Source organism: Desmodus rotundus, chromosome 6 (genome assembly GCF_022682495.2).
Source record: "Desmodus rotundus isolate HL8 chromosome 6, HLdesRot8A.1, whole genome shotgun sequence".
NCBI lineage: Eukaryota > Metazoa > Chordata > Mammalia > Chiroptera > Phyllostomidae > Desmodus > Desmodus rotundus.
The window spans coordinates 121,072,434-121,098,158 of NC_071392.1; the positions used below are offsets into that span (position 1 = coordinate 121,072,434).

The window sequence follows — 25,725 nt, forward strand, 5'->3', positions numbered from 1 at the left end:
CACCACAGACACTTACTAGACACTGACTGTCATACCCAGAGAAGACACAGTGTTGCGCGTTGCATCTTACTTTTTTTTTTTCACAATATGGACTGTGTTTTTTATCAACATTATCTTATCAAGTCCACCTTGGGAAAACCAGAGTGTATGCCTAAGTAGCTGGGCAGGATTAGAGGTTCAAGTGGAAGATGTGAACAAGAAAAAGCCACCATGCCTACTCACGGAGCAAAACCACAGCCTTGGCCTTCACACCGCAGTGTTCCCATCGGGTCGGCCATGTGTGCGATCACAGCAGAGGGGGCTGTCTTGGAAACCATCAATAAAAGTATGGTCTCTCTCTCTTCTTCCATCACTGCCTATGTTTTGGGCAGCACACATCTTCATAATATTTAAGGGGCAGGATTAGGAGTAATGATTTAATGAATTTCCCATCGTATCTGAAATTTCCATTGAAAGCAAATCAAGCAAGCAAATACTACCTAACAGCTTAGATTACACACAAAATTATGTTTGTTTATGTGCTTTTTCTTTCTTGGCTGCTTTGTAGTTTTGCATGAAACCCATTTGAGTTTAAAGACAGGAAAAGAGATTGGCATTATCTCTTACCAGACCCATGAGAAGGCCAAGAATCAAGGTGGCTATGACAAAAAAGACGTAAGAACACCAAGCAGGAATTCCAAGGGTCACTGTGAAATAGTTGTGAAGATGCTGTAATCACAAGAAACAAAATTTACTTATAATAAGGACCAAAAATGTTTAAATCTACCTCTTTAGCTATAACTCAAGTCTGCAAACTGTTGCCACATATAAGACCTCCCACGAAGGTGATCCTGTCATTTATACCTTTATGATTCTTCAAGAACCAGTGAAACTTTACAACACTCAGGATCTGAGCGCAATACTCAAGGTTATACCTAGTGTGGGTCATATTTCTTTGGAGTTCATGACCTGATAGAACTCTGGTAGAAGTAGGTACCAGAGTGCCTTCTTCCATGATGACAGATTTCTTGGTTACCCTCTGCTAATAATTACATATTCCTCAATTTTTTACTCGTAATTTGGCACGCATAAAAAATAAAGCTTCTTGGGCCTTGACCAATTTTTAAGTAGAATTAAATATACTACTTACAGAATATCAACCATTTAAATGTCTCCATACTTCCTTCGTCTAGTCAGACACTGATGTCTCTATCCCTACCCATCCTTAACAACTTTCCTAAATCACCATAAAAGCTAAAACGTGGTGTTAGACAGGGTTTCCCAGATTATTCATTCTGAGGAAACAAGATTTCATCAGGCTTTGAGTGGACTGTGCCGCACCTTGGAACTGTATCTGGTACCAAAGAAGAATGAGGAGATACAATCTGAGCTAGAAATTATTTTCACGCTAAAACTACACAGAAATTACAGATATGAACTGGTAGTTTGCAGTCAAAGCCCACTTACATGTGAACTTGCAGGAGCCATGCTTCCTCATGATGCGTTAGTCATCATTGGCTTTTAGGTCATTACAGCTTCAAAAACAGTCATGGCTATAACCCCAGCAATTACTGGGCACACAATGAAAGGGCTGCAAGTGGAATGTCATCAGCAGGCAGAGCAACAAGTGAATGACTTGTCTAGAACACATGAGGCAGCTAAGAATGAGTACAAACCCTATTTTAATTTCATGTTGTATTTCTCAAAATCTAAATTACTCAAGTATCTCCCATTGGCTTCTCAGTTCATAAATGCCGATACAATTAAATAATATATTTCATCCTGGCTTAAGTCTGAATGATAAACAAACAAAAAAGCTTGTTCAACTAATCTAGAAAACTCTGAGATTTCTTCTCTCCAATTTCTTATTCAGCTGAAGAGATGGATCTAAAGACTCATTAAGTATTTTAAACACTGACACGTAATCAAGTGTTTAATAAATAATTGTTAGGCAAGTAAAAGATACTAGCAAATCCTCAAACTATTCATAGGAAATGCAAACAACTTTGATCTGTAGAACTGTCATCTGTCCTCTGTTGCCTACATTGGTCATCATTTCCCGTTCAGTCAGGGCAATTGTTTATTATGAATAATCCAGCCCTGGCTGGTATGGCTCAGTGGGTTGAGTGCTGACCTGAGAACTGAAAGATCTCAGGTTCGATTCCTAGTCAGGGCACATGCCCATTACGGGCCAGGTTCCCAACTGGGGGTGTGCTGAGAGGAGGCAAAATAAATACTGGGATATTAAAATGTTTCATTCGAACACTTTTCAACACAAGTTATTAAATGTACTGCACAGGTCCCTTCTTCAGAAAATTCTATGTACTGAACATAGTTTATGCTTTTCTTGATGACTCAGTGCTGTCATCAGGGTTAACCTCTGAGATGTGCCAAAGAATCAGGAGACAGAGAAAGCTGGCCAGCCTTTGTGCTGACCCGTGGATGAAAGAATTCTGGAACTTGCTTTATAAATAATATCTGCCCACTTGCCTCACTCATATGGTCGGAATGAGTAATACGCAGTTTTCAGTCCTTCTACACAGTATCTTATGCCTTTCCTGTAAAATAAATGACTAAAGTCGCCCTCAAGAAGCTTCCTATTTCCTAGAATGCAGTAAATTATTTGCCGTTGCCTCATTTACAATCTGACTCACATTTCTTAGCACAGTCAAAACATTCTCCACTTCAGTGTTCTTGTATTGACTTACACTTTAAAGGATTTGTTTTGAGCTTTTTAGAGAAACCCTGACAGAGCTGTGGTAGAATGTGACCTTTCAGGTGATTATTACTAAAGTCTCATTAGTCAAGTTGTATTTTCACAACTGCAGACATAAATCTTTATTTACTTCATCTGACTCCACAATGGTTTTAGGGCACCTGAAGAGTGTTAAGGCTCTTGCCCGGCCGGGTAGCTCAGTTGGTTAGAGTGTCGTCCTGATAGAAAAAGGTTGCGGGTTCTATCCCGTCAGGGCACAAACAAGAATCAACAAATGAATGTATAAGTAAGTGGAACAACAAATCCATGTTTCTCTCTCTCCTTCAAGTAAATAAATTTCAAAAATTTGTTTAAAGAGTGTTAGAGTTCTTGGTTATGGTACTTGAAGTTTTTCTCTATATATATATGTACAGAAACATATAGTTTTCTATATATACATAGAAATAAATATATGTGTGTATACATGTACACACACACACACACATATAATCTCCAAGTAATCACGGGTTAAAACTGATCTAGTTCAGTTTTAGATTTCTGTGTTTCTGTTTCTTTAATTGCCCGGCAATGACAGTTTTCACCTGTGGAAAATACTGATCCTTGCCGAATATTGTATGTGCTCACACAAGCATCCTACTCTGTGTCCTTAAAATACACAAAAATGTTGCCTGATGGGCCTGATACCTCAAATTGTCATCAGTGCTGAGTTAGAGCCAGTTTGGGGCTGCATACACATTTCAGTAAGAAGACTGAGTGAAGACACCATTAGAGCAGAATACGTAAGGACACTCTAGCCAGTGGTCAGATGAGTAAGGAATGGAGGCCGGCCAACATTCTTTAGATCCATTCATGGACCAGAGGTAGAGCCTTCCCTCCCCAAGGAGGCCAGAACTGCCTCTGAAACCTGAACTACTTGAACCACTGCAGGTCCGATTAGGTACTGCCCAGGGGCACCTACCCATCCCGCTCAGTGCTGAGTCTCATCCAGAGCTGGGATGGCCCAGAAGGGCAGAGAACCTTTTGAATTTACATCCCACCTATGTCACAGGATATACTCTGAGGAGTCTGCGGACAAACCCTATATCCTTCTCAGACACCGATCCGAATCCTCAAACTACATTCTCTGTGTGGCGGCAGCTCAGAGAGACTCCTCTGGTGATGGCCTAGAGGCCACTTTCCCATCCATGTCACACCCTCCTCAACACTGGCAGTAAGACACACCCTGCAGCCCCCGTCGGCACTAAGAGATGGATCTGGTGGATGTGTACCATCTCACCTTCATATTGTTCTAGATATTAGGTACCAGAGAAAAAAAGAAAAAAAAACGCAGTAAGAGAAGAGATGCCACTATCTATCAACAAGATACGGGGGGTATTTCAGAATTTTGAAAAACACTCTTACTATTCTCCAGTCTAAATACTCATGGCCTTTAATTCTCTTCACGCGCCATTTACAAAGCATTAGATCTCCTCCATCACACAGATTATCCTCCCAAAGATGCAGCACAGCTTATTGCAGCTAAAATTCCCCATATGCCTGCACCAAACAGTAACACTGAAAAGAGATAAGTTACTGTATTACTCAGCGAGCAGCACACATTTACCAAATTAAATAATATTTAAATACATTCAAATGCTAAACCTAGTTAGCAAAAGTACACATTGTACAACTGCCATAGAACCCAATTTTAATACTGCTATCAGACTTTGTTAAAAAATAAATGAATAGAAACAAAATATTGCTTGCTACCTAATCAGAGTGAAAAAGTAAAATAATGATGACAACAACAATGAATGGCTATAACTAACAAAAACAGTTATCAAGTACGTACTAGGTGCCAGGTTCTATGCTTAGCGTTCAGTGTTCTAGTAACAACAGTTTATACAGGAAAACCAAAATGGGTTCAGAGACACACACACAAGGTGGGAAAGAGAAAGATCACGCTTCCCTGCATCACTGCAGCCAACTGCAATGAGAGAGGAGAAGACAGGAAGACTGGAAAGTCTCTCCAAACATCCGCCACAGACAGGAGCTCAACCCCAGGTCCCTGACCCTGACTGTGGCGCCCCTTCTGACAGTGGTGCTTCCCAAGGTCAGTCTTCTGCCCATCACTCTCATGACATTACCCGCACCTCGTACTGCCCTTGACTAACATTTTTCATCAAGTTCAGCCACTTTTTAAAAGCTGAATGCAATTTAAAGAACACTGCTACTATAAACAGAAAGTCAGTGTCAGCTCTCTATCTGGAAGATGTCTGCTGAGACACTCCCCTAAGCTGCCCATCTTCCAGGCTTCAGTGACCCCTGCGAGGCAGGGAGGTGTCAAGACTACACATGAGGATAGGTATTAAAGTGACAATGACTTCTTCTATGTGTCCATACAAAAATTAAAATGCATAGGGGAATACCATCATGACTAGCATGGGAAAACAATTTGAATATTGGTGATGGAAAGAACACTTGAGATACCCTACCCTTCCCCCACATCATGGTACAAATTACCTATCAAGGATCCCTAGGATTCAGGCTGACAGAAGGAAGTTCACAGGATCTGGCTTTTAAATTACTCAAGGGACTTCCTCACCTCAAAGGTGTACCCAAGCAAGAACAGATGGGAGGTTGGAGTACACTTAAAAAAGCCAAATGCGGAATCGAACGAATCCCCTGGATTCACAGGACCTCAGCTGTGGGAGTGGCTCCTCACCACGCGATCCTGACGTCCTGAAGAGCAGCTTTCGTTTCTAAAACACCAGGCCCAGCAAGCGTGGCTTCACTCCTAACTCCTCGGGCAGAAACTCAAGGACTTTAAGGAACCAACAGGTCAATGGGCTTTGGTCTTCAAGATAGTGCTCATTTTTTTTCTATCTTTTTCACACATAAAAATTAGAAATGCAGAAAAAGATAAGAATTTTTAAAATATCAGCCGTAATTTCAATATCAGCGATAGCTATTTTGATATCTAATGTAGGTCTCTCTAGGTGTTTTCCTACATACAAATAAAAACTCCATATAAACATAACACTATACACACTGTTTTATCTTCACCCCACTGAATAATATGCAATTTTCTCTATGGAAGTGTTTACATTAACTGACTACCCATCCAGGGGAGACTTTTGCTGTGGAAAGCCTGACTCCCAGGATACAAGAGATTGAGGACGGGCATCAACAACCTTGCCTCACTGGCATTAGCCACTCTCTTCCCTTCTTCCATGTTTTCGTATCTTCTTTCTCGGAGACTTCTTACTATTTTATTTCTAGCCCTATTTTCTCTCTCAGTCTCTCCTTATCTCTCCTACCACATGCTGTGTTTCTTCGGTTCACTGTTAACCTGGTTGCACTACAGGTTTTTTTACTGTCTAGACAGGAGTTAAAAACAGATTATATTCCCACAATCAAAATTCAGCCCTGATGAAAGGATGCTGGGCAAGGAGGAAGAGCCAGTTAAATAAGCTCCCTGAGTTGGCTGGGTGGTCAGCCAGGACTGTCTCAGTAAGTGGTTCTGTAAGAGCAACATGTTGAGACTGAGCTGAAAGGTTAAAGTATTGGATTGGCCACAGGTCTGTTTAGTTTTCTCTGCAAAATAAAAGACACATTTTTTCATTCTCACCAACCACTTTATTGATTTGGATATTTTGAGTATGTCGGCCATCTCCTGCGTGGTAGAATGTTGATTGTTCTCCATGAATGTCTTGATTTGACTGCTATCAACTTTAACTGGTCTACCTGACTGTGGAGCATCACCCAGAAAGAACTCTCCAGCATGAAACTTCACAAAACACTTTTGACCACCTTCGATCAGTCACAAAATGTTCTCCATACACTGCACAAATCTTTTCTGTGTGTTTCAGCTGCATTCTCACCTCTCTTGAAATAATAAAGCGCAACATGCCAACGATGTTGCACATTTTCTTCCATCTTCCATATCAAAGTGGCTACACAAAAATTCACTAATCTTGGTACTTTTTAAAAATTCACACTGATATGGCAGCTGTCACAAACCATCTAAAGAAAACTAAGTGCAACTAGAGCCATCTTACAGGAAAAAAATAGACAAACTTTTTGGCCAACCCAATGGAAACCAGAGACTGACAGGCAGCCAAGGACTGGATCCCGCCAGGCCAGACACCTTACTCTCTGCAGACGAGGGGGCTAAATTCTAGAAACACAGGTGGTGTGAGCCCTTCCCAGAGATTTCATGAAAGGCCAGGGACTTGTTTTTAAGAAACAAAGAAACCAAAAAAGTTGTTAAGATGCTTGGGCAAGCTCTATGAGGATGCAGAGGATAACACCAGAGTTCTATTACAGACTTTTAAGTAACATATATACACAGGAGAAGATCAAAATAATCTACAAACCTGCCCTTTATGTTCTTGTAGTCAGGTGCGCTTCCCCCCCCACCCCCGCCCCCTCCATACAGAATCCACAGGCAGAGCAAATGTGTTAGTGCTCCCAATAAATCTAAATGGGCTACACTGATCAGTCAAAAGAATTACTTCTTGATATATCCTTTCTACAAGACTCACTAACACAACAACAAAAGTTTGACAGCGGAAAAAAAATCCAGGCAAATGCTAACCAAAAAGAAAAAAATATCGTTTTAATATTAGATAAAAGCAACTTTATGAAATGTAAAATGAAAAGTTTTGTGTGTCAAACTTTATAGTTTATCTTATAAAACTATCTTTTTGTTCCTTCTTAAATATCTGTAAAAACATTCTAAATATACATATAGATATCATATATACTCTCCTTGTCAGTAACTAAGACGAGTATCTTGGTTACTCAGAGATGGATCATATTCTCTTCCCCAAATGGCCTTTCTCTGCGGCCCAGCGCATCCACACAGAGTCCATCCGTGCTGCCCACGGCTGGCACTGCGCCTAAGTCACGACAAAACAGCCCTTCCTGGCCTTGACGTGACAATGGGCGTTGTAATCATTTGCGTGATCTAATAAAAAAAAACCTTTAACTTCTTGCTTAATCTCTTGTTTATCCAAGTACTAAATGCCAAGTTATACGTGATCAGGGCAATCATTTCTCTGATTACTGTGTTTGAACGTAAAACCCTTTAACAACGTGTGAAAGCCATGACTAACTTCTACCTGAAGCGCACATTAACCCACAGAGCAAATTCATCTCTTGACCTGCACTTATTATAGGCCCTATGCTAAGACCTTGTCTCAGTGATTGCTGACATCCATGTATTATAATTACCCTATTAAACTGGACATTTCAAGGTTAAGGCTCTCGGGTGGCTACCAGGATATGTGTACGACTCTGTTGACTTTTAGTACCAACATACTGCAAAACACAGAATCCTTTACCCTCAATCCCCAGTTGCAAATTCATAAATCTCAGCCCTTGAATAAACTTCTCATCATCATTAAGAAAACAGTAGAAGGAAACCATCTGAAACTCATACTACCTGGAGAGGAAAAATGCCAGTTGTTGTTTAATATAAGACACAATTACAACCCCCACCCCCAAACCAAAAACCAGTTAACAAATTTTGACCAGAAACTACTGTATCCACGTGACCAATTTAGCTTCAGTTGTTAAAAAAAAAAAATCCTGGAGTTGGCACTCTATCTCACAACACAGAAAATGCAATACGACTAAAAAACTGGGACAGAAAAGGTTATTCTTAAATTTCCCTCAACATCCTCGTATCTCAATGTGCGTGAGACACGGTCAAGGAGTATTCATGAGCTCCTTGCATAGTAAGTTCCAAACATGACACCCTGACCTGTAATCACACCTTAGAAAAGACAAACGTAGGGACTCATTTCTACAGACTTGGAATACTTGAATGATATATGTTTAATTCCACAGCAACAGTGTTAAATCTGGCCAGATTTAGCCCACTTTAAAAGGGAGCACGAGGTTTTGTGATATTTAAGGTTATATACTTGTCCAAACTTTTAACCTAAATAACAATTTGAATTCACTGAAATGACTTACTGAAATGATATAATCACATATAGCAGGGGTGTATGTGATTATGCACCCAACTTTTTCTTGAAGGGACCCAGTAAATACTGTAGGCTTTTGGGCCACACAGTCTGTCACAACTACTCAACTTTACCATTGTAGAATGAAAACAATCATAGACAACTGGTGATGAACGAACAGGGCTGTGTTCCAATAAAACTTTATTTACAAAAACAGGTGGCCAGCACTCTCGCTATAGTTTGCTGATCCCTGACATACAGAACACTTTCAGGCTCAGATAGTCTTTGGTCTGTAGAGAGATTATGACAATGGGAATATAAGATGAAGTAAAACCACATTAGCCTGATGCAGCTTGGATAGAGATTCATCACTGATCTACGAAAATATAACTCTGACACAGCAGTTACTGGTCCTGTTTAATTTACGCCTTTCTACACAAAGAGACATTTTCATTGGGGACTCCTTGTGAGGGTAGTTGTGTGGCTTAAGAAGTGAAATTATAAAAGTATTGACAATGTTTATTTCCATATAGAAGTTACATTCTTACTCTTAAAAAACCCTCTGCAAAGATAATCAAAACGGGTATATTTGAGATGACTTACCCATATCTTGCCAGAGATGGTAAAAAGGCCAGCCATTCCGGACATCCTAAAAAGAGGAGAACCACTGGTGATGCGTACTATGTAAAAACAAACTCCGGTCACAAGGATCTGCCCTTCCACTTTTTGCAATGCACTGTCCCCTCTCCCAGATTCACTCGTGTTCACACAGAGCTTCAACTCCCCAGCCATCATTTCAGCCACTGTAAATACAGTCACATCCCATGGCCCTCTCTCCCTCCACTGTATACACCTGGCAAAACCCCCACCATGGACAGCTGCGTGTCTCTGGGGAAAAATCAGGGGACCAGCTGACCATTCTCCCTCCATAATCACAAACCTCAGAGAGCACTCTGTATGGCATTTTTCAGGGTCATGTGCTTTTCCCTCACTTCGAACCCTCACTCACCCTCCTCTCCCCATGCAGTCTCAGCTAACACTCCTCATGTGTCACTGTGAAATCAGAAGCCAGCATGTGAGCTCTCTTATCTTCCCTCCACCAAATCTGAGCCTGGTGCACACCTGCACCCCCTTCTATTCTGACACAGAAAGTCTATCTGCCTTCCCACAGTCTAATTCCTCCACCTGTGCCTTGGACCTCACTCCTTTGGCTCATTAATGACTTGGTTCTTTTCATCAACCCCTCTGCCTACATTAGCAATTTCTTCCTTTCTGCTGGATCATTTTCATCGGCATGAGAACAAGTTCTACCCTCTCTCGCTTTTTAAAAGAGCCTCGTGGGCCTCACATGGTCCTCCAGCTTCACAAACTTCTCCAAGGAGCAGTCCACACTTGCCAGTTTCTTCTTCCTTACCTTATCTTGAACCCATTCAAATCTGCTTCCGTCCTCACTACTGCAGTATCACTGCTTGTCAAAGCCACAACGACCTTGCATTACTTCATTCAGCGTCCAACCTTGCATTACTTCATTCAGCGTCCACGTCTCACACTTGATGTTCTTTCACCTCTTGGGAACATGGGACACAGTAACTACTCTTCACTCTGGAGCACCCTAATTTACTTGGTTTCTAGGAAATCATATACTCCTGCTTGTCCTCCTGACTCACTGGTACCATTTTCAGTTTCCTGACTTCTCCTGCTGACTCCTTCTCTACCCAAATTCTTAATTTTGGGGTGCCTTGTGGCTAGGTCCTGAGCACTTTCTCTTTTTCTCTCTCTCTAGGTGAGCTCCTCCCTTCCGAGGCTTTAAATGCCATCAACATGTTCTGTATTTGTGTTCTTCAATTCTCCATGGAGATCCACCTCCATGCAACCAAGCCAACAACTCTATAAGAAGTCTGCATCTCAAACTTAACGTGTTTGACACTGAACTTGGTTCTTTCTTGCCTGAATCAGTAGCTGGTACCAGGACCCACCAAGTACTCAAACCAGAAACCCAAAAGACTTTTTTGTGAATCGGACCTGTCCTTCACCTTAGCCAGGTCTCCCTTCAAAACATGTATTGAAACCACCCATTCTCTCCATCCCACTGTGGCCACCCTGATGTGCACTAGCACCACCCCAAGGCTAGACACTGCAGCAGCCTTCTAACTGTCTGACCTCATCTGCCCTTGCCCTCCCCAGTCTCGTCTGCTAAGAGCCACACTGTCATGGCACGCACTGACAACATCCAAGTTCCTCCATGTGGTCAGAGGCTTGTATGGTCTGGCTTCTGCCTGCCTCTCGTTTCCACCTTATATACCATTCGCTGTCTGGACCCCAGCCGCCTTTCTGCTCAACACACCAAGCGCTCTGCATGTTTTGGCCTATATACATGTAATCCACGTTCCTGGAAATATTCCCCCCGCGCCCGCTCTTCACCTGACTAGGCTGTTCTGTCCTGAGTCCTCCTCCCAGAGTGACCTCTCCTAGCCCCTCATCTAGTGGAGGTCCATGCCCACAGTGATTCCCTGTCTTAGTAAAGGTTTTTGTTTATTTGGTATTTTTTAAACAGCCTACGATTCTTTATATCCCTAGTTTTTTCCTTCATCTGCTTTACTTTAAATTATCTGAGGTGAGCAGAGGAACCATGTCTGTCTTGTTCACTTTTGAATTATCTAGCACCTAGAACAATGCCATTTTTTATGGCATAAAATCATTACTCAAATATTTGTATAATGAAAAGCTGCTGTCAGACTAAGCTATGTATTTCCTGAGTATTATATAAATGCTACTAGATGATTTATTCCTGAATTATTGCATAATTTGATCCTTTTTCAGCAGGGATATTCCTTACCCTTGTATATACTAACCAAATTAATTACAACTATGACAATTCATTCAGAGTGAAAACCAACTGTGGAAAAAGTTATTATGGTTTGGCCTTATCTACCTCACCAATTATTATGCAGCTTGCCATTATGGCCCTAAGTTACCTAGCAGTATTCTGCTAGGCAGCCAAAGACACCGTAGGTTTTATTTTCCACACTGACGCAATAGCAATTGCTTCATAAACTATAATTCAAGACAGAGTCACTCCCATATCTTATCGATCATTTAAAAGGCAGAAAGAATGGTAAATTGGTCAATGTGTTCAATACCACACTTTGTGAAGGAAAAACAGTTGGCATGGCTTAGTGCAGAAGTCAGGCGGAGGCTGCCTGTAACCCACCTGAACGTGGACACTGCTTCCAGTACAGTAACAACTAGCTGACGCATATGTGGGTCATAAAACCGGAAACACAACATGATCTAACCATGGTCATGTGGAGTCTGGGGAACCAGAAGTGAATACGAAGAAAAATGTAGACTTTCAAGGTCCACGAACTGTTCACTTGATACTGCCTGTTTAATTAATAACACCTTCTCATTAAAAAAAAAAATTACAAGTTACGTTAAAGAAGCAGGGGATTTCCAGCCAGTCAGAGGCTCAACTGATTGCCATTTCTTCTGTACAATGTAATTCTGCAGGTCTTCGTAGATTCCTGGGCCACGGTAGCGACGGAATACTCCATCCTTTGCACTATAAATTAAAAAAAAAAAGGAAATAAGACCATTAAAATAACAAGTGTTACAGATAATAAACACCAAAATAATTATTGGTTTTACATGTGAAATACACTCTGAATTTTAACTTGGCTCAAATGAAAAAAAATTATACTTAGGCATAAATCAGAACGCATGTATAAATATTAATCTATTACAAATGAGAAATTCCAAAACAGAAAGCATTAAACATTCTACTTTATCACTGAAAAATTTGTGATTATAAGCAAAGTTCCTGCCAAGTAACTTTTTATTATTTTTACTACCAAGTATTTTAATTCTTCTCTTACAACAGCAAAACAGCAATTGTTATCAAGCTTTAAAAAATTTATGTCCCCTGAAAATTAACAAAACACCTGCTATTTTCACATACTTCTGTCTTCCCTCACTTCTGCTTTCTCCTCACAGTCAAGCTTCCTAAGGGAAGAGCCTACACTTGCCATCTTCTCCTCATACATTCTCATGCACAGCTCGTGCAACGTGGGGTTCTGCGTCCACAGCTCCACAGAAGCTGCTCATACGGGAGGTTTCCAGTGACTCTGAAGTGCCATGTCCATGAAGCACTTTTCCGCCATTTTTCCTCTGTCTGGCACTGGCACTGCCCACTACTAAGCATCCCTTCCTCCCTCTTCTCTGTTGGCTTTTATGAGCTCTCTGGCCTTCTTCCTCCTACTCTGACCATCCCCCCTTCCCAGTTCCTTACTCCCTGTCCTAAGCTTGGTCAACCCCAAGTTCTATCCATGGCCTGCTTCTATTCCCACTGCATGTTTTCTTCCTAACTATATCTCAACTCTTATCTATCTCAATGCTGGCAAATTCCCAGCAAGTATCTCCAGTCTAAATCCTTCTTCTGAGCTTTAGATCCTCAAATCAAACTATCACCTAAACATCTCTGTTTGAAATTAACAGACACTCCACACTATCTTCTCCTCCTTGGCCTCTATCTTCCAAACTTCATTTTATTCTAGTAGCTTTTACTAGTTATACATGGCCTATCGGTTGTCATCACGGACTTTTCCTTCTTTATGGCTAATCAGTCACCAAGTCCCAGTGATCCCACCTCCTAAGTATCTCCAAACCCATCTCTTCTGTCTCTTTCCCCTCTCCCTACCTAAGCCTTCTAGCCTCATTACCCAGGATGACCCAACCCTTGGGGCCAGCCATACAGAACTAGTTCCAGTGCTCATAAGGCAGCTCATTTTCTGTGGGGCTTCTCCATGATACCTCCTCTCTCTGGGAAAGCCTTGTCTCCCTCACCTAATTAACCAACTTCTACTTATCCATTAAGAATCATCCCACCTTTTATGTCAATGGAAAAGTCTTCATTGACCCTTCCCCCAACTTCGCCGCCTGAAATTAGGTTCTTTTCCCTGAAGCACTCTGGGCAACCCTCTCCTCTAACAGCTATCATTCCTGCAGAGCTGGCCTTCAAATGTGAAGCTGAATGTGTGATGGTTGTGGAAAACAACTTAGAATTCCTGGTATACGCCAACTGATTTTTAATATTTACCAGACCAGAAAATTATTTAAACTTACTGAAAAAATGCTGGAAGTGTGGTGACAAAGAAGCGGCCACTTAAACCTACGAGAAGCAGAAATAAAAAAAAGGTACAAGTCAAACTCAGACTAACCCAAGCACCCAACCTAAGTTATAATTATAAGAGCAAGCGGCCTTGGGCTTGCTTTCACAATCACATTACTAAATCACATATACTATTTACCTGTTTGACTCAAAGAAATTTTGTTTTTACCCATTTTTATTACCTAACACTTCCCCGCCACTGACGTACAACTTGCTTATCTTTGATGTGTTCCATGGGAGTTTTCTGTCTCGGGCCATCACTTGGAATTGTATGGTGGCTGATATATGACGGGTTAGAGAGTCGTGCAACCTGGGTTAAATCCTAAATTCTCCACTTACTAGCTTTATGACCTTAGATAAATCACTTAACTTTGGAGTTTCAGTTTCCTCACCTCTAAAAAGGGTATATTAAAGCCCAACTGAATTGTTTTGAAGTTAGATTGGCTCAGTATTTAAGTGCTTAGCACATGATAAAAAACTCAATAAATTATAGGTATTATTACATTAGATGTAGGTTTAAAATCGTAATAATGAAGAATCTAAAATAAGATCATGTATAATCTTTGCACATTTATAAAATCTGCAACTTCTGTCAAGGGACTCTATGTACACTAAACAGATTTTTTTCAATTTGTCTTAGGAAACCTTTACTGAACACTAACTACATCAAATGCTATGCTAAGTACATCTGAAAACAAAGACAAATAAAACCCTTAATCACTCAGCAAATAGTCAGGAATTATCTTCTTTGTTCAGGGCCAGTGATAAGCATTCAAGACACAGAGACAAGTAAAAACATCACAGTCTTTGTTCTCACAGGGCTTACTGTCTACTGAATGGCAGAGGAAGAAACCTTAATACTTAAAATCGTACCTATAAACAGACAGATGACATCAGGAAAGGGGTATGCAACAAACCCTGAACGGAAGTAGGAGTGAAGAACAAACACCTGGCTCTTGAAATGTTTACAAATAAATAATATTCATGTGGGCACCAAGAATGAGCAACCCTGGTTCTGGCAAAGAGCAGGAGAATTAAAGGATGCTCCCAGCCAGCGTGGGAACATGACGGAGACATCATCTGCACATCTCTCATCACGTCTGCCTTTCCCACTGAAGAACAGTTTGGACAAGTATCTATTCAAAGAGAGTAGCTCAAATTTCACATCTTTGTGGTCACTTGCACTTTGAAATGCTGAAGGTTTACTTTTAATAACACAAAATTTGCTAATACCCATTTTACAAATTAAATTTGCATTCAGCATAGTAATTTATTGATTAGTGATGAGCCTTCTCAAGTAAGGGTTCTCGATTTTTTTCTCATATCAAATCGAACAGCCTCTAAAATGGCCCTAGGGCACCTAAAAGAAAACACAGTACTCTGAAGGCAGTAAAAGTCAATGCTACAAAAAGAAACACTTACTACATACATTTATCACTGTACACTTAAAAAAAAAAGGTCGTTGGAATGGCGGTACCAAAAACACAAGTGACTGGAGAACTCGACTGAGGACTGCTAACCAGCACTGTCTGCAGGGCATTTCTGTTGGAATTCCACCCAGCAGGGAACAAGGTATCTCTCAGTGTTTTTCCAACTCTAAAATTGCCAGAGGAAAAAGGTGTTGTCAGCAGGGTTACACCTCCTGAAACCAGGCAGGATGGTTCCCAACAGTAATCCTAAAGGCTTAAAAATTATCATCTGCACACACCAAGGCACATCATAATTACATTACCTAAGATTAAACAGAAGAAGAGAATCTTAGAAGCTAAGCAAACAACTAGAACAGGAACAGAACCACAGAAATGGAGATCACATGGAGGGTTATCAATAGAGGAGTGGGAGGGGGAGAGAGGGGGAAAGGTACAGAGAATAAGTAGCATGAATGGTAGGTAGAAAATAGACAGGGGGAGGGTAAGAATAGTGTAGGAAATGTAGAAGCCAAAGGACTTGTAAGTATGACCCATGGACATGAACTATAAGGGGGGAATGTGGGAGGGTGGGGCTGGGCAGGATGGAGTGGAGTGAAGGGGGGGAGAAATGGGACAACTGTAATAGCATAATCAATATATATATTAAAAAAAGAAAAAATTATCATCTGCTTTTGCTTACAATAATTATTATAAACAATTTCATAGCTCACTTTTTACTAGCTAGAGATTGTTATGACCACGCAAAAATTTTATCTAAGGAGAATAACAATGCTAATGAATTATGTTTTATATATATATGATCTTTTAAAATGGAATGAACACTTCAACTTTCTATTTAGGTTTTATTTTTATCAGAAATACATACATATAATTTCTAATAAATGTTATCACTAAGACAATATTTTTAAGTTGTTCTTTAAAATTCTTCATATGTTCTTGGTCATCGCAGTATCTTAAAAAGTAAACAATAAATATAAAACATTATTTTGGGTTGACCAAAAAGTCTGTATGTTTTTTTTTTTAAAATAAAAGACATGTTTTTCATTTTCACCAATAACTTAATTGATTTGGATATTTTGAGTATGTCAGCTAACTCCTGCATGGCGTATAACACATCTATTGTTCTCAATTAATGTCTCAGTTTGATCGCTATCAACTTCAACCAGTCTACCCGACCGATGAGTATCGTGTCCAGGGAGAAATCTCCAGCATGAAACTTTGCAAACCACTTTTGACCTGTTTGATCAGTCATTGCACCTTCTCCATACCCTGCACAAATCTTTGCATTTCAGTTGTGTTTTTACCTTTCTTGAAATAATAAAGCATAATACGCTGAAAATATTGCATATCTTCAATATCAAAATGGCTACACAAAAATTCACTGATTTTGATAAGATTTTTTTTTAATGCACACTGATATGACAGCTGTTACAATACAATCTAACAAAATTGTTTCGAGCGAAGCTAGGACAACTAAGCACTACTAGAGCCACCTTACAGAAAAAAACAAATGAACTTTTTGGCCAATCCAATACAGTATGCAACAGTATTTCCAGTGTCATAGGCCAGCTTACCTGGGGTCAAACCCCACTTTTGCCTCGTATTAATTTTTAATCAGACACATTAAATTTATGTGTCTCTGGTCTTTGGTTTTACTATAAATAGGCACCATAATTTCTCATAGTATTTTACTATTAAATAACTTTACATTTATAGTCACATAGAAAACAGTGTGTGATCTGTAATAAGTACTAAATAAATGCTAGCAATTATTTGCTATATTAAAAATCCCTGATTCAAAATTGGAGTAAAATGAAAGGATGTAACAAACATAAGCTAACTTATTTTAAGTGCACTGGAAATTCGACATTATTTTGGATAACATATCTTTACTAATAAATGTGCTCATGGAAATCAATGAGCATGGAGAAAATAAGAAAAAGGAACCCAGTGAGAGATGGTCTCTGTGATTTTTCTGCATCTTTCCCCTTTAGGCTAGAAGGTATGACAGAATGCTTGTTCCCAAAATTGCTGGGTTAGAGGGTTATAAGAATTTTATAGCTCTTGATATGAATTGCTGAGTCGTTTTCAGTAGCAACTGTACCAATACACAAGACCGTTAATTAAGATTCATTTAAAATAATAACCATTATTAATAAATTGTTGTACCTCAAGATTGCTTTCATTTATGTTTGCTAATACTTCCTCAAATGACAACCCATGTGGAATAAGTAACAAGGTTCCAGCATCTAATTCAGGTATGAATTCTGTTTGTAGTCTGGAATAATATACTGTTACTGAGGGTGTATTTAATAAAATCAACCACAGCAAAACCAAGAGCAACCAAAGTCATCCTTAGATTATGATAACTACCAAGCCCTTAAAGACCTGACACCATAGAGAATTCATCTCAGATAAACGTCACTTCTAAGAGGCGGAGAGGTCAGAACATGTCAGTGTTCCAAAAATGTCTCTAACCTTTAACACCGATGTTGTGAAGTCTCCAGGGAGACATTCATTACCTGAAAACATGATCAACTTAAAACAAAGAAGCACCGTCTCAGGCTGTGGCTTCAGGGCTTGAAAACCAGTTAAGTGTGGATCTTAACAAAGAGTTACAGCAGCACAGCGTGGTGCCAGTTCATTGCAGATCTGCCAATGGGTCGCTGCTACAAACCCCAGGAAGTGTGGCGGAGAAAGGGCACTCTTACACTTTCAAGGAAGAGATGAAGTTTGACCACAAGGTCTCCCCGAATTTCTGCACGCCTATTTCACTTTGAGGGTTAACTACCACTTTAAAATTAAGACTATATATTGCAACAGAAAAGAGGCATTAATCCAAAATGCAGAAAATTTTTCTTACTAGCAAGTTTATCTTAAACATACATAGCAAAAGAAAAAGAAGAATTAAAAGATGGGAGAAAGAAAAACTATGACAGGGACCTATATTTGATATTAAAAACAATGGAAATTATTTAAGTCCTATATTAAGACAATGGTGAGAGCTACTAGCTTTTGTTCTACCATTTATTAGCTATATTACCTTGGATATACAACCGAACCTCTCTGAGCCTCAGTTTCCTGAGCAGCATAGAGAGAAGTCTGCTCTTCCTAGGGTTGTTATGAAGCCAAAATGTATATAAGCGGTGACATGAATGCTTAACTAAGGAAATATTAATTACCACCAAAGACAGAAGCAGAAGGAAAACAATGAATAAAAAGTAGAGTGAGCCTCATCTTTGAGATTGAAATAAAGTTGTCAATAGACTAGAATGCAAGATTAATTTTTATAATTATAAAGTTAAAATATTAACACTAACTGAAGTAAACTATTTTGGCTTTTGTCATTAATTAATGGTTTTAAACACAAAGCTTAGTCTTGGCCGGTAGGGGACTGGTTCACCTCTAATCTAGTCAGCAGCTACTGTCTTCCTGTCCATGACAGCTATGTTTATCTGCATGGAAAAGAAGGTTCAAGTACATACGCATTAAATTTAATTTCCCCAAGACAACTCAACCAACACATCACCTGATTTACGCAGTATTAAACAGGCAATGCAATGTTACCTAATCTAAGGTCTGTTCTTCCCTCAAGTTCTACATCTCAGCTGTGAAAACGCCATGTGTTTACAATCCTCAGTCTTTATAATTCTGAAATTCTAAAAAATTTCTTATTGAATATACCAATGGAATAGTTACAGGAATAACTAAAGAACGATGCATGAACACTTCAACAATTCTTGCTTTCCTTCTTTTTAAATTTTACTTGCAAGGAAAAGAAATGAAATTATCTCTTACCAGCACTCCTGTGACAAGGCAGCCCTGACGAAAGAATACACTAACAGAGATCTGTAACCAAACATAAATCTGCACACAGAAATATCCAGTGAAGTGCTCAATTGTGAGGAAAACTAGTAACATCTCAATGGCTTCCCAGTGCTCGTTCGGGATGTTAGATTCTATAAAAATGAAGTAAATAATACTCAAATAGCTTCCTTGAATAGAGACAAGCACCCGGAAACTTGTTAGGGAATCAGTACCACATAAGTCACTCTTCATTTGGCTTGCAGGACCCTGGACTTCTCCAATTCCCTCCCACTTTTCTTTCGCTTCAGCTTCCTTTCTTCTAAATGCTGGGAGTCTCTGGTTCCTCAAAACACTTCTTGGCACACGCTCCCTAGGTAATTTCAATTCTTCCCATCATTTCAAACACTGTACATACTGATGATCTTCAAATGGGTACCTCTAGCTCATTTCTACGAAACACCTCAAACTTAAATCTGTCCCAAGCTTGCTCTTCCTTCAATCTTCTCCATCTCTCTCTCTTTTTTTAAATCATTTTTTGTTATTCTGTTAGTTTCCTCAATTCCCCCCCCTTTGCCCTCCCCTGCACATCCCACTCCTCCATCTCTCCTTCCACCAATGGCTACCATAATCAATCTATCAGGAGATACTTTTGGATATTCTAGCCAAATGTAGTCTCTCAAATCCAGCCACTTAGCACAGCTGCCACTAGTCCAAGCCACCATCTTCTCTACTCAGGACAACTGCAGTAACATCTTAACGTCTCTTCTTGCTTCCACTTCTGTCCTACAGAAACTCTTCACATAGCAGCCAAAGGAATTTTTTTAAAACATAAATCATGTCATGTCACTTCCCTGTTCAAAACCTTCCACTGGTTTCCTCCTTACCACATTTAGCATAAAATTGAAACTCCTCGCCATGGCCAACAAGATCCTACAGGGTCTGGTCCCTTGCTACCTCTCCAGCCCCATTTACCTGGAGTTCCCCACCGGCTGCCATACTGTTCCTCTGAGAAGCCAAGTACCCGCCCCACCCGCACATGCTATTTGCTCTGTCTGGAATGTTCCTTCCTGAAAGCTTGTTGAAATTCACTTCCTCAACCTGTCAAGACCTCTGGTCAAACCGTCTTTCCCGACCACCTGTTTAAAATAGTAGATCCCAGTATTTTCTACATTTTTGCCCTGCTTTCTTTTTCTTCATAACCCTTGCTACCATCAGACATTATTTTCCATTTTATCTTTGTTAATGCCTATCTCCTTTAGTAAAATGTAAGTTCAATGAGGGTCCAAGTCTTTATCTCCTCATTCCCCTGTACCGTTAATCACCTGTTTCATCTGTGTCATTGGTACCCAGAACAAGGCCTGGTACATGGTAGGAACTCAAATACTGTTGAATAAACACATTAACTGAAAGCACTAAGATTTTAAGTTAAACTTATTAATATATGATAGTATAATCTGAAGTAAAATATTCTCCAAGCCACTCAAACAATCAAATGTATAGAATTTTGTCTCCTAATTTTTATTTATGAGTTACAGTTTTTATCACTTAAAATAATTCTAGAGCCTCTACTTTAAAAAATTGTTTTAATACGCAAAACAACACACTTTTCCTTTTTGGACTTGGTTTTTTTCCTCGTTCATACAGAATACCAGACCAAAGTCCTTTTGTTCCTTCTTTTTTGATAAATATTTCAAATATATATTGTTTATATTTACATAAATAATCTGAGTCAATGATGAACTTGTTTCTAAAATATATTCATCATAAACAATTTCTCTGTTATCTCGTTATCAAAAAAGAACAAACAAATTCACAATAGAAAAAATAACCGAAAGTCAACATTTTAGATGGAAAGACTACATTCAATTAGACTTCAGATTTGTGAATCCATCACAAAGCTGTTTAATTCTTTTAATTCAAATCCTTCTGTGAATTCACAACAGATATACCAAATGGCTACATTTTCAAGCAACTCCTAAAAAATGTGTCTGGTGCCCACTAACGAACAAGGCTTACACCTGATTCATTGAACTCAAATTACTAAAAGATGAAAACAAGTGTACAGCAAAAATGTAACCGCAATGATTTGACCTCTAAACAGAAGAACTCATTATAGTAGCCAAAACCACGGTCTAGTAACTATATTTTCCATCTCTAAATACAGATGGGCAGAAATGGCTTTGATTCCACTGTTTAAAAAGGTGGAAACCTGAGGACTAATGGCTTTTAATAGAAACCTCTCTCCACATTGTCAAGACATTGATTTTAACAGACACTATCGATTTTGTTGTCCAAGGGACTGGGAATTCAGTGCTGTGTCTTTTTTGAACTCACAGTTATTACAGTAAGTTAATAGCTACACTTCCACACCTACCTTCTTTTTTTCCCTGTAAAGGAATACAGTAGGTTGAAATAAAATGCAGATAAGAAAAAATGCCTAATAAAGTCTGAAAATAGTAAAATTTGAGATTGGAATCATAAAATCCCAATTTTTCTCCTCAATTTATGTATAGTACACAGTTATCTTTAAAATACAAGTACAAAGACTTTGTATCCTCTATCTCCCTCCTCTTTCTTTTAAAAAATTACATCAACAGCTAGTAGATGTTAAACAACAGATTTAGGAGTTTATCATTCTGGAACCCACGACAAAACACCTGATTCATGTAAGATCATTATGTATCATAAAACCCCCAAATCACCCCACAGATTATTGCTAATCACAGTGGGATCTTTTCTTCATAATTGAGATGATTAGTGTTATCACCTTCACCAAGTGCTTGAACTCAGTATCACTAAGGTGACAGTATGTGTCTTCTGACAGCATCAGATACAAAGTCACAGCATCACCTATGAAGTACTCTAGCTGCATATATCTAACCAAATCATGTCTCTAGGCTGAACTCCAAACTACGGAAAATGCAGAAAATATAAAATATAAGGAAACACCTAGGCAAATATGTGGCTTATTCTCTTCAGAATCTCAATGTCATGAAAAAAACAGGGGACTATTGTAGACCGAAGACAATTAAAAACACATACCAACCAAATGTAAAAGGTAAACCTTGATTAGATCTCGGTTCTAAAACTATAAAAAGACATGTGGGGCCCTGGCTGGTGTAGCTCAGTGGATTAAGTGTCGGCCTGTGACCCAAAGGGTCACTGGTTCCATTCCCAGTCAGGGCACATGCCTGGGTTGCAGGCCAGGTCCCCAGTGGGGGGCACGCAAGAGGCAACCACACACTGATGTTTCTCTCCCTCTCTTCTCCCTCCTTTCCCCTCTATCTAAGAATAAATAAATAAAATATTTTAAAAAAAAGACATGTGGGAAATTTAAATATGCCCAAGTGTTGAAGGTAAAGTATCATCATGCCTGCAACTTACTTTCAAATGACTCAGCAAAAGAAAAAAATAATAAAAATATAAATATGTATGTGTAAGTACACACACACACACACACACACACAGGCTCAGATATACCAAAATGTTATCAGTTGCTTCTAGGTGGTCAATTCGTGAATGGCAATATAGTCAACTTTTATATGTTCTTGAAAAAATCTGAAATAGAAAGTATTAAACTTTTGCCTTCAATGTTCAACACTCACAGTACCTGGTTCTTGAATGACATCTACCTTCCCCACACTGATGTGAAGTAGTTCACCGATCTTTGCAAGTGTCTCCCATTCTGCATCAGTCTGCTGGCAGGATGGGCACCACGGGGCATAACTGTAGAAGAAGAATGGCTAATCAATATAAACATATGAAAAACACCTATAAAACAAAATAGAGGAGCAGAGTATTTAAATTAAAAATAAATCTGTCTAAAAGGAAGCACAAAAGCAAGTACCCCCCCCCCTAGAATTTAATGGATCAATATTACCTCACTGGGAATAATTACCCAAATTTATGAAAATTTTTACAACTATTATGATACCTAAAATATTTTATTTCAAAGTTATTATTACAATCAACCCACATTTAGTCACTTTCTAGGCAGCTTTTGATTGTTCAGGGAGAACACTGTTTTGACTGCCCCACTAAAGGAGGGCAGTTTTCACGAGAGCTTCTTAAACTAGACAGCCCACTTTCAGATCCATCAAAGCGAAAGGTGTGATGAGGGGAGAACAGAAGATTTGTTGCTGGTGGGTCCCCAGGTATGCGAGTCATTTCCAAAGGTGTGTGGCAGCGACTGTGGACAGTAGAAGCCGTGGGCTAAACCAGCTCTAGCCAACACTTTCTTAAATGGAAGAGGAATTAGAAATAACTGGGCCTTCACCCAGAAACCCAGTTTTTACACTTATTTTTTCATTCAGCAAACCTGAATTGCATACAATGCTGGAAGCTGAGGCTACAACTGTGAACGAGGCAGATGTGGTTCTCCTCTCCTGGTGCATACAATCCAGAGATGCACATTGGTAAGCACAGGGATGCTATGTAGACACGAAGGAACTGGTGGTCTCAGAAGGGCCCACAGAGAAAAACGCATCTGTGCTAAGATCTAGAGTAGGAATTAGCCAGAGAGGGGTCAAAGAATGTTCTATGCTAAGTAGAGAGAACAGTGCATGTGAAGGCTCAGAGTGCTGAGAAAAGAGGGTGAAGACATCATCCATGGCCTTTAAAGAGTGGCATAAGGACTTAGGACTTCATTTGAAGCACCATGGGAAAGCCTAAAGAGGAAGGCAATTGTGTTCAGATTTACATTTTTGAAATACAACCAAGGAGCTTGTGAAGAATGGATTAGGGAAGGGTAAGGGGGAAGCAAAAAGAACTGGAAGTGAGGCAGGAGACAGCATCGGAAGAACTCTGAGACTGCACCACTGTCACTGGCCAGCATCTAGCATCCTGGTTGCCAGGCAACACCTTTTACCACTTAGGTAGAATAGTAAACAGAGGCAGAGAGGAGGAAGGAGACATGTCTCATGAGCTAACTCAGTAGTGCTGAGCCTGGTCTGATAATATTGCCAGGTGTTCAGACATCACAAGAAACAATATGTTAGCAAGAAAGAAGGGAAGTCCTTGAAATTCTGTGTAGCGTTTCCAGTATTTGGGAAAGAAAAGCTTTGAAACTGTGCTTTCATTCCTGGGCCTGGAATGTGGGAGAGGGTCCCCAGCGCCCAAAGAAGAAGCCCATAGGACAACTTTGGTTAATTGTCTGCCTCTGGTCACTATCTGTTTTATGAGAGAGTCCCTGATGCTTACAGAACGAGCCCATAAATAACTTTGGAAAGTACCTCAATTTTAATTAACTGCCTCCTGTCACATATTTGTTTCACAACCAGATGAACAAACGGGGTCTGGAGCAAGATAAGGATTCGGGCTAACAGACCCCCACACATACCTAAGTTTGGGTAGTCACATTCCCCCAGGAAAGCTGGCACCACATTTACCCACCAATCAATATGTAACTTTTTTCCTCCTATCCCACCAACTATGTGAGTCCTCAGAACAAAGGACACATTCACTCTCTCTGTCTCTCTCTCTGGGGCTTGGGGAGTTCTTGGCTCTTGGGCCACTGGCCTCTGTCCACCTGGCCTCAGGCCACCCGGGGGCTTGCTACCCTGGTCTTCAGTCACTCTTACTTTTGCTGCCCTGCTTTGCCCTGAAACTTTGCCTTTCGCCCCCCCACTCTACTAGTCCCATTTTCTTCCATGGGAATGGATCACTAATAAACTGATTACATGCTAATAGATTTGCTGATCTGTAGTTCTTTACATGCATCAGCAAGAAGAACCAGGTCTCTCCTGTCAACAGGAGGCTGGGCCATCCTCCTTGCAACGTGCTAATGGTCTTACACATCTTTTCCATGATATTGAAAACAATATCACAAATAGTCAGACCACAAAGCTCTGAAGTGGTCTAGGATTTCACCTGCAGATGTGAAACGGGAATCCAGAGAAGTCTGCTATTTAGAAAGTACAGTGGACTGAATACTATCCTCTAAAAAGATCCGTCCAAGTCCTAAGCCTCAATTCCCGTGAATAAGGGCCCTTACACATGTAATTAAAGCACCTGGGATGAAATCATCCTCAACTGAGGTTAGGCCATAAATCCAATGGCTGGTGTTCTTATGAAAGAAGGAAAAAGGAGGGTTGACACAGAGACACAGAGGAGGCCATGCAACGGCGGCGACGGGGGACAAAGGCTGGTGTTAGGCAGCTACAAGCCAAGGAACCCGGAGGATTCCAGCAGGCTCCAGAAACTAGAAGAGGCAGGGAATGGACACTCTCGGAGAAACTTCAAAGGGAATGTCTATGCCAAAATGTTGATTTTGGATTTTTGGTTGCCAGAATTACGACAAAATAAATTTCTTTTGTTTTAGGACACCAAGTGTGGGGTATTTACTTTGCAGTCGTCCCAGTCACCCGAGATCTACTTGGCTTTATTAAGCAAGTGATGAATTGGGAAACACCCCTCCACCAACTAGAAGGGTGCTCTGAGGAACTGTACAAAATGGAAGAGTTTCAATAGCAAAAAGGGAGGGGCAAAGGACCTATTAACAAAAGAAAAGAAAGGATTATTTTTGAGCCAGGACACCTTTTCCATGAGGGGAGAGCCCTGGAAGGGTTTTTGTCATGCAGATTGCCCCTTCTTTGAGGTGGGAAAGGGCAGGTAGTGGACAGATTCCTGGGGCTTGACCAAAAAATCCCTGACTGGTTGATTAAGATTATGCTC

General features: G+C 40.0%; 1 protein-coding gene across 1 annotated transcript in view; it reads right to left on the reverse strand.

The window, feature by feature from the left end:
- The window catches only part of TMX4 (thioredoxin related transmembrane protein 4), a 41,317-nt gene that overhangs the window by 7,972 nt on the left and 7,620 nt on the right, over positions 1 to 25,725 (reverse strand). Inside the window, exons 2-6 of the mRNA XM_024559823.4 lie at positions 22,664 to 22,779; positions 13,771 to 13,816; positions 12,083 to 12,211; positions 9,253 to 9,298; positions 607 to 708 (exon numbers count right to left, since the gene is read on the reverse strand). Of these exons, the coding sequence (XP_024415591.2) occupies positions 607 to 708; positions 9,253 to 9,298; positions 12,083 to 12,211; positions 13,771 to 13,816; positions 22,664 to 22,779 (439 nt within the window). The remainder of the gene's footprint in view (positions 1 to 606; positions 709 to 9,252; positions 9,299 to 12,082; positions 12,212 to 13,770; positions 13,817 to 22,663; positions 22,780 to 25,725) is intronic.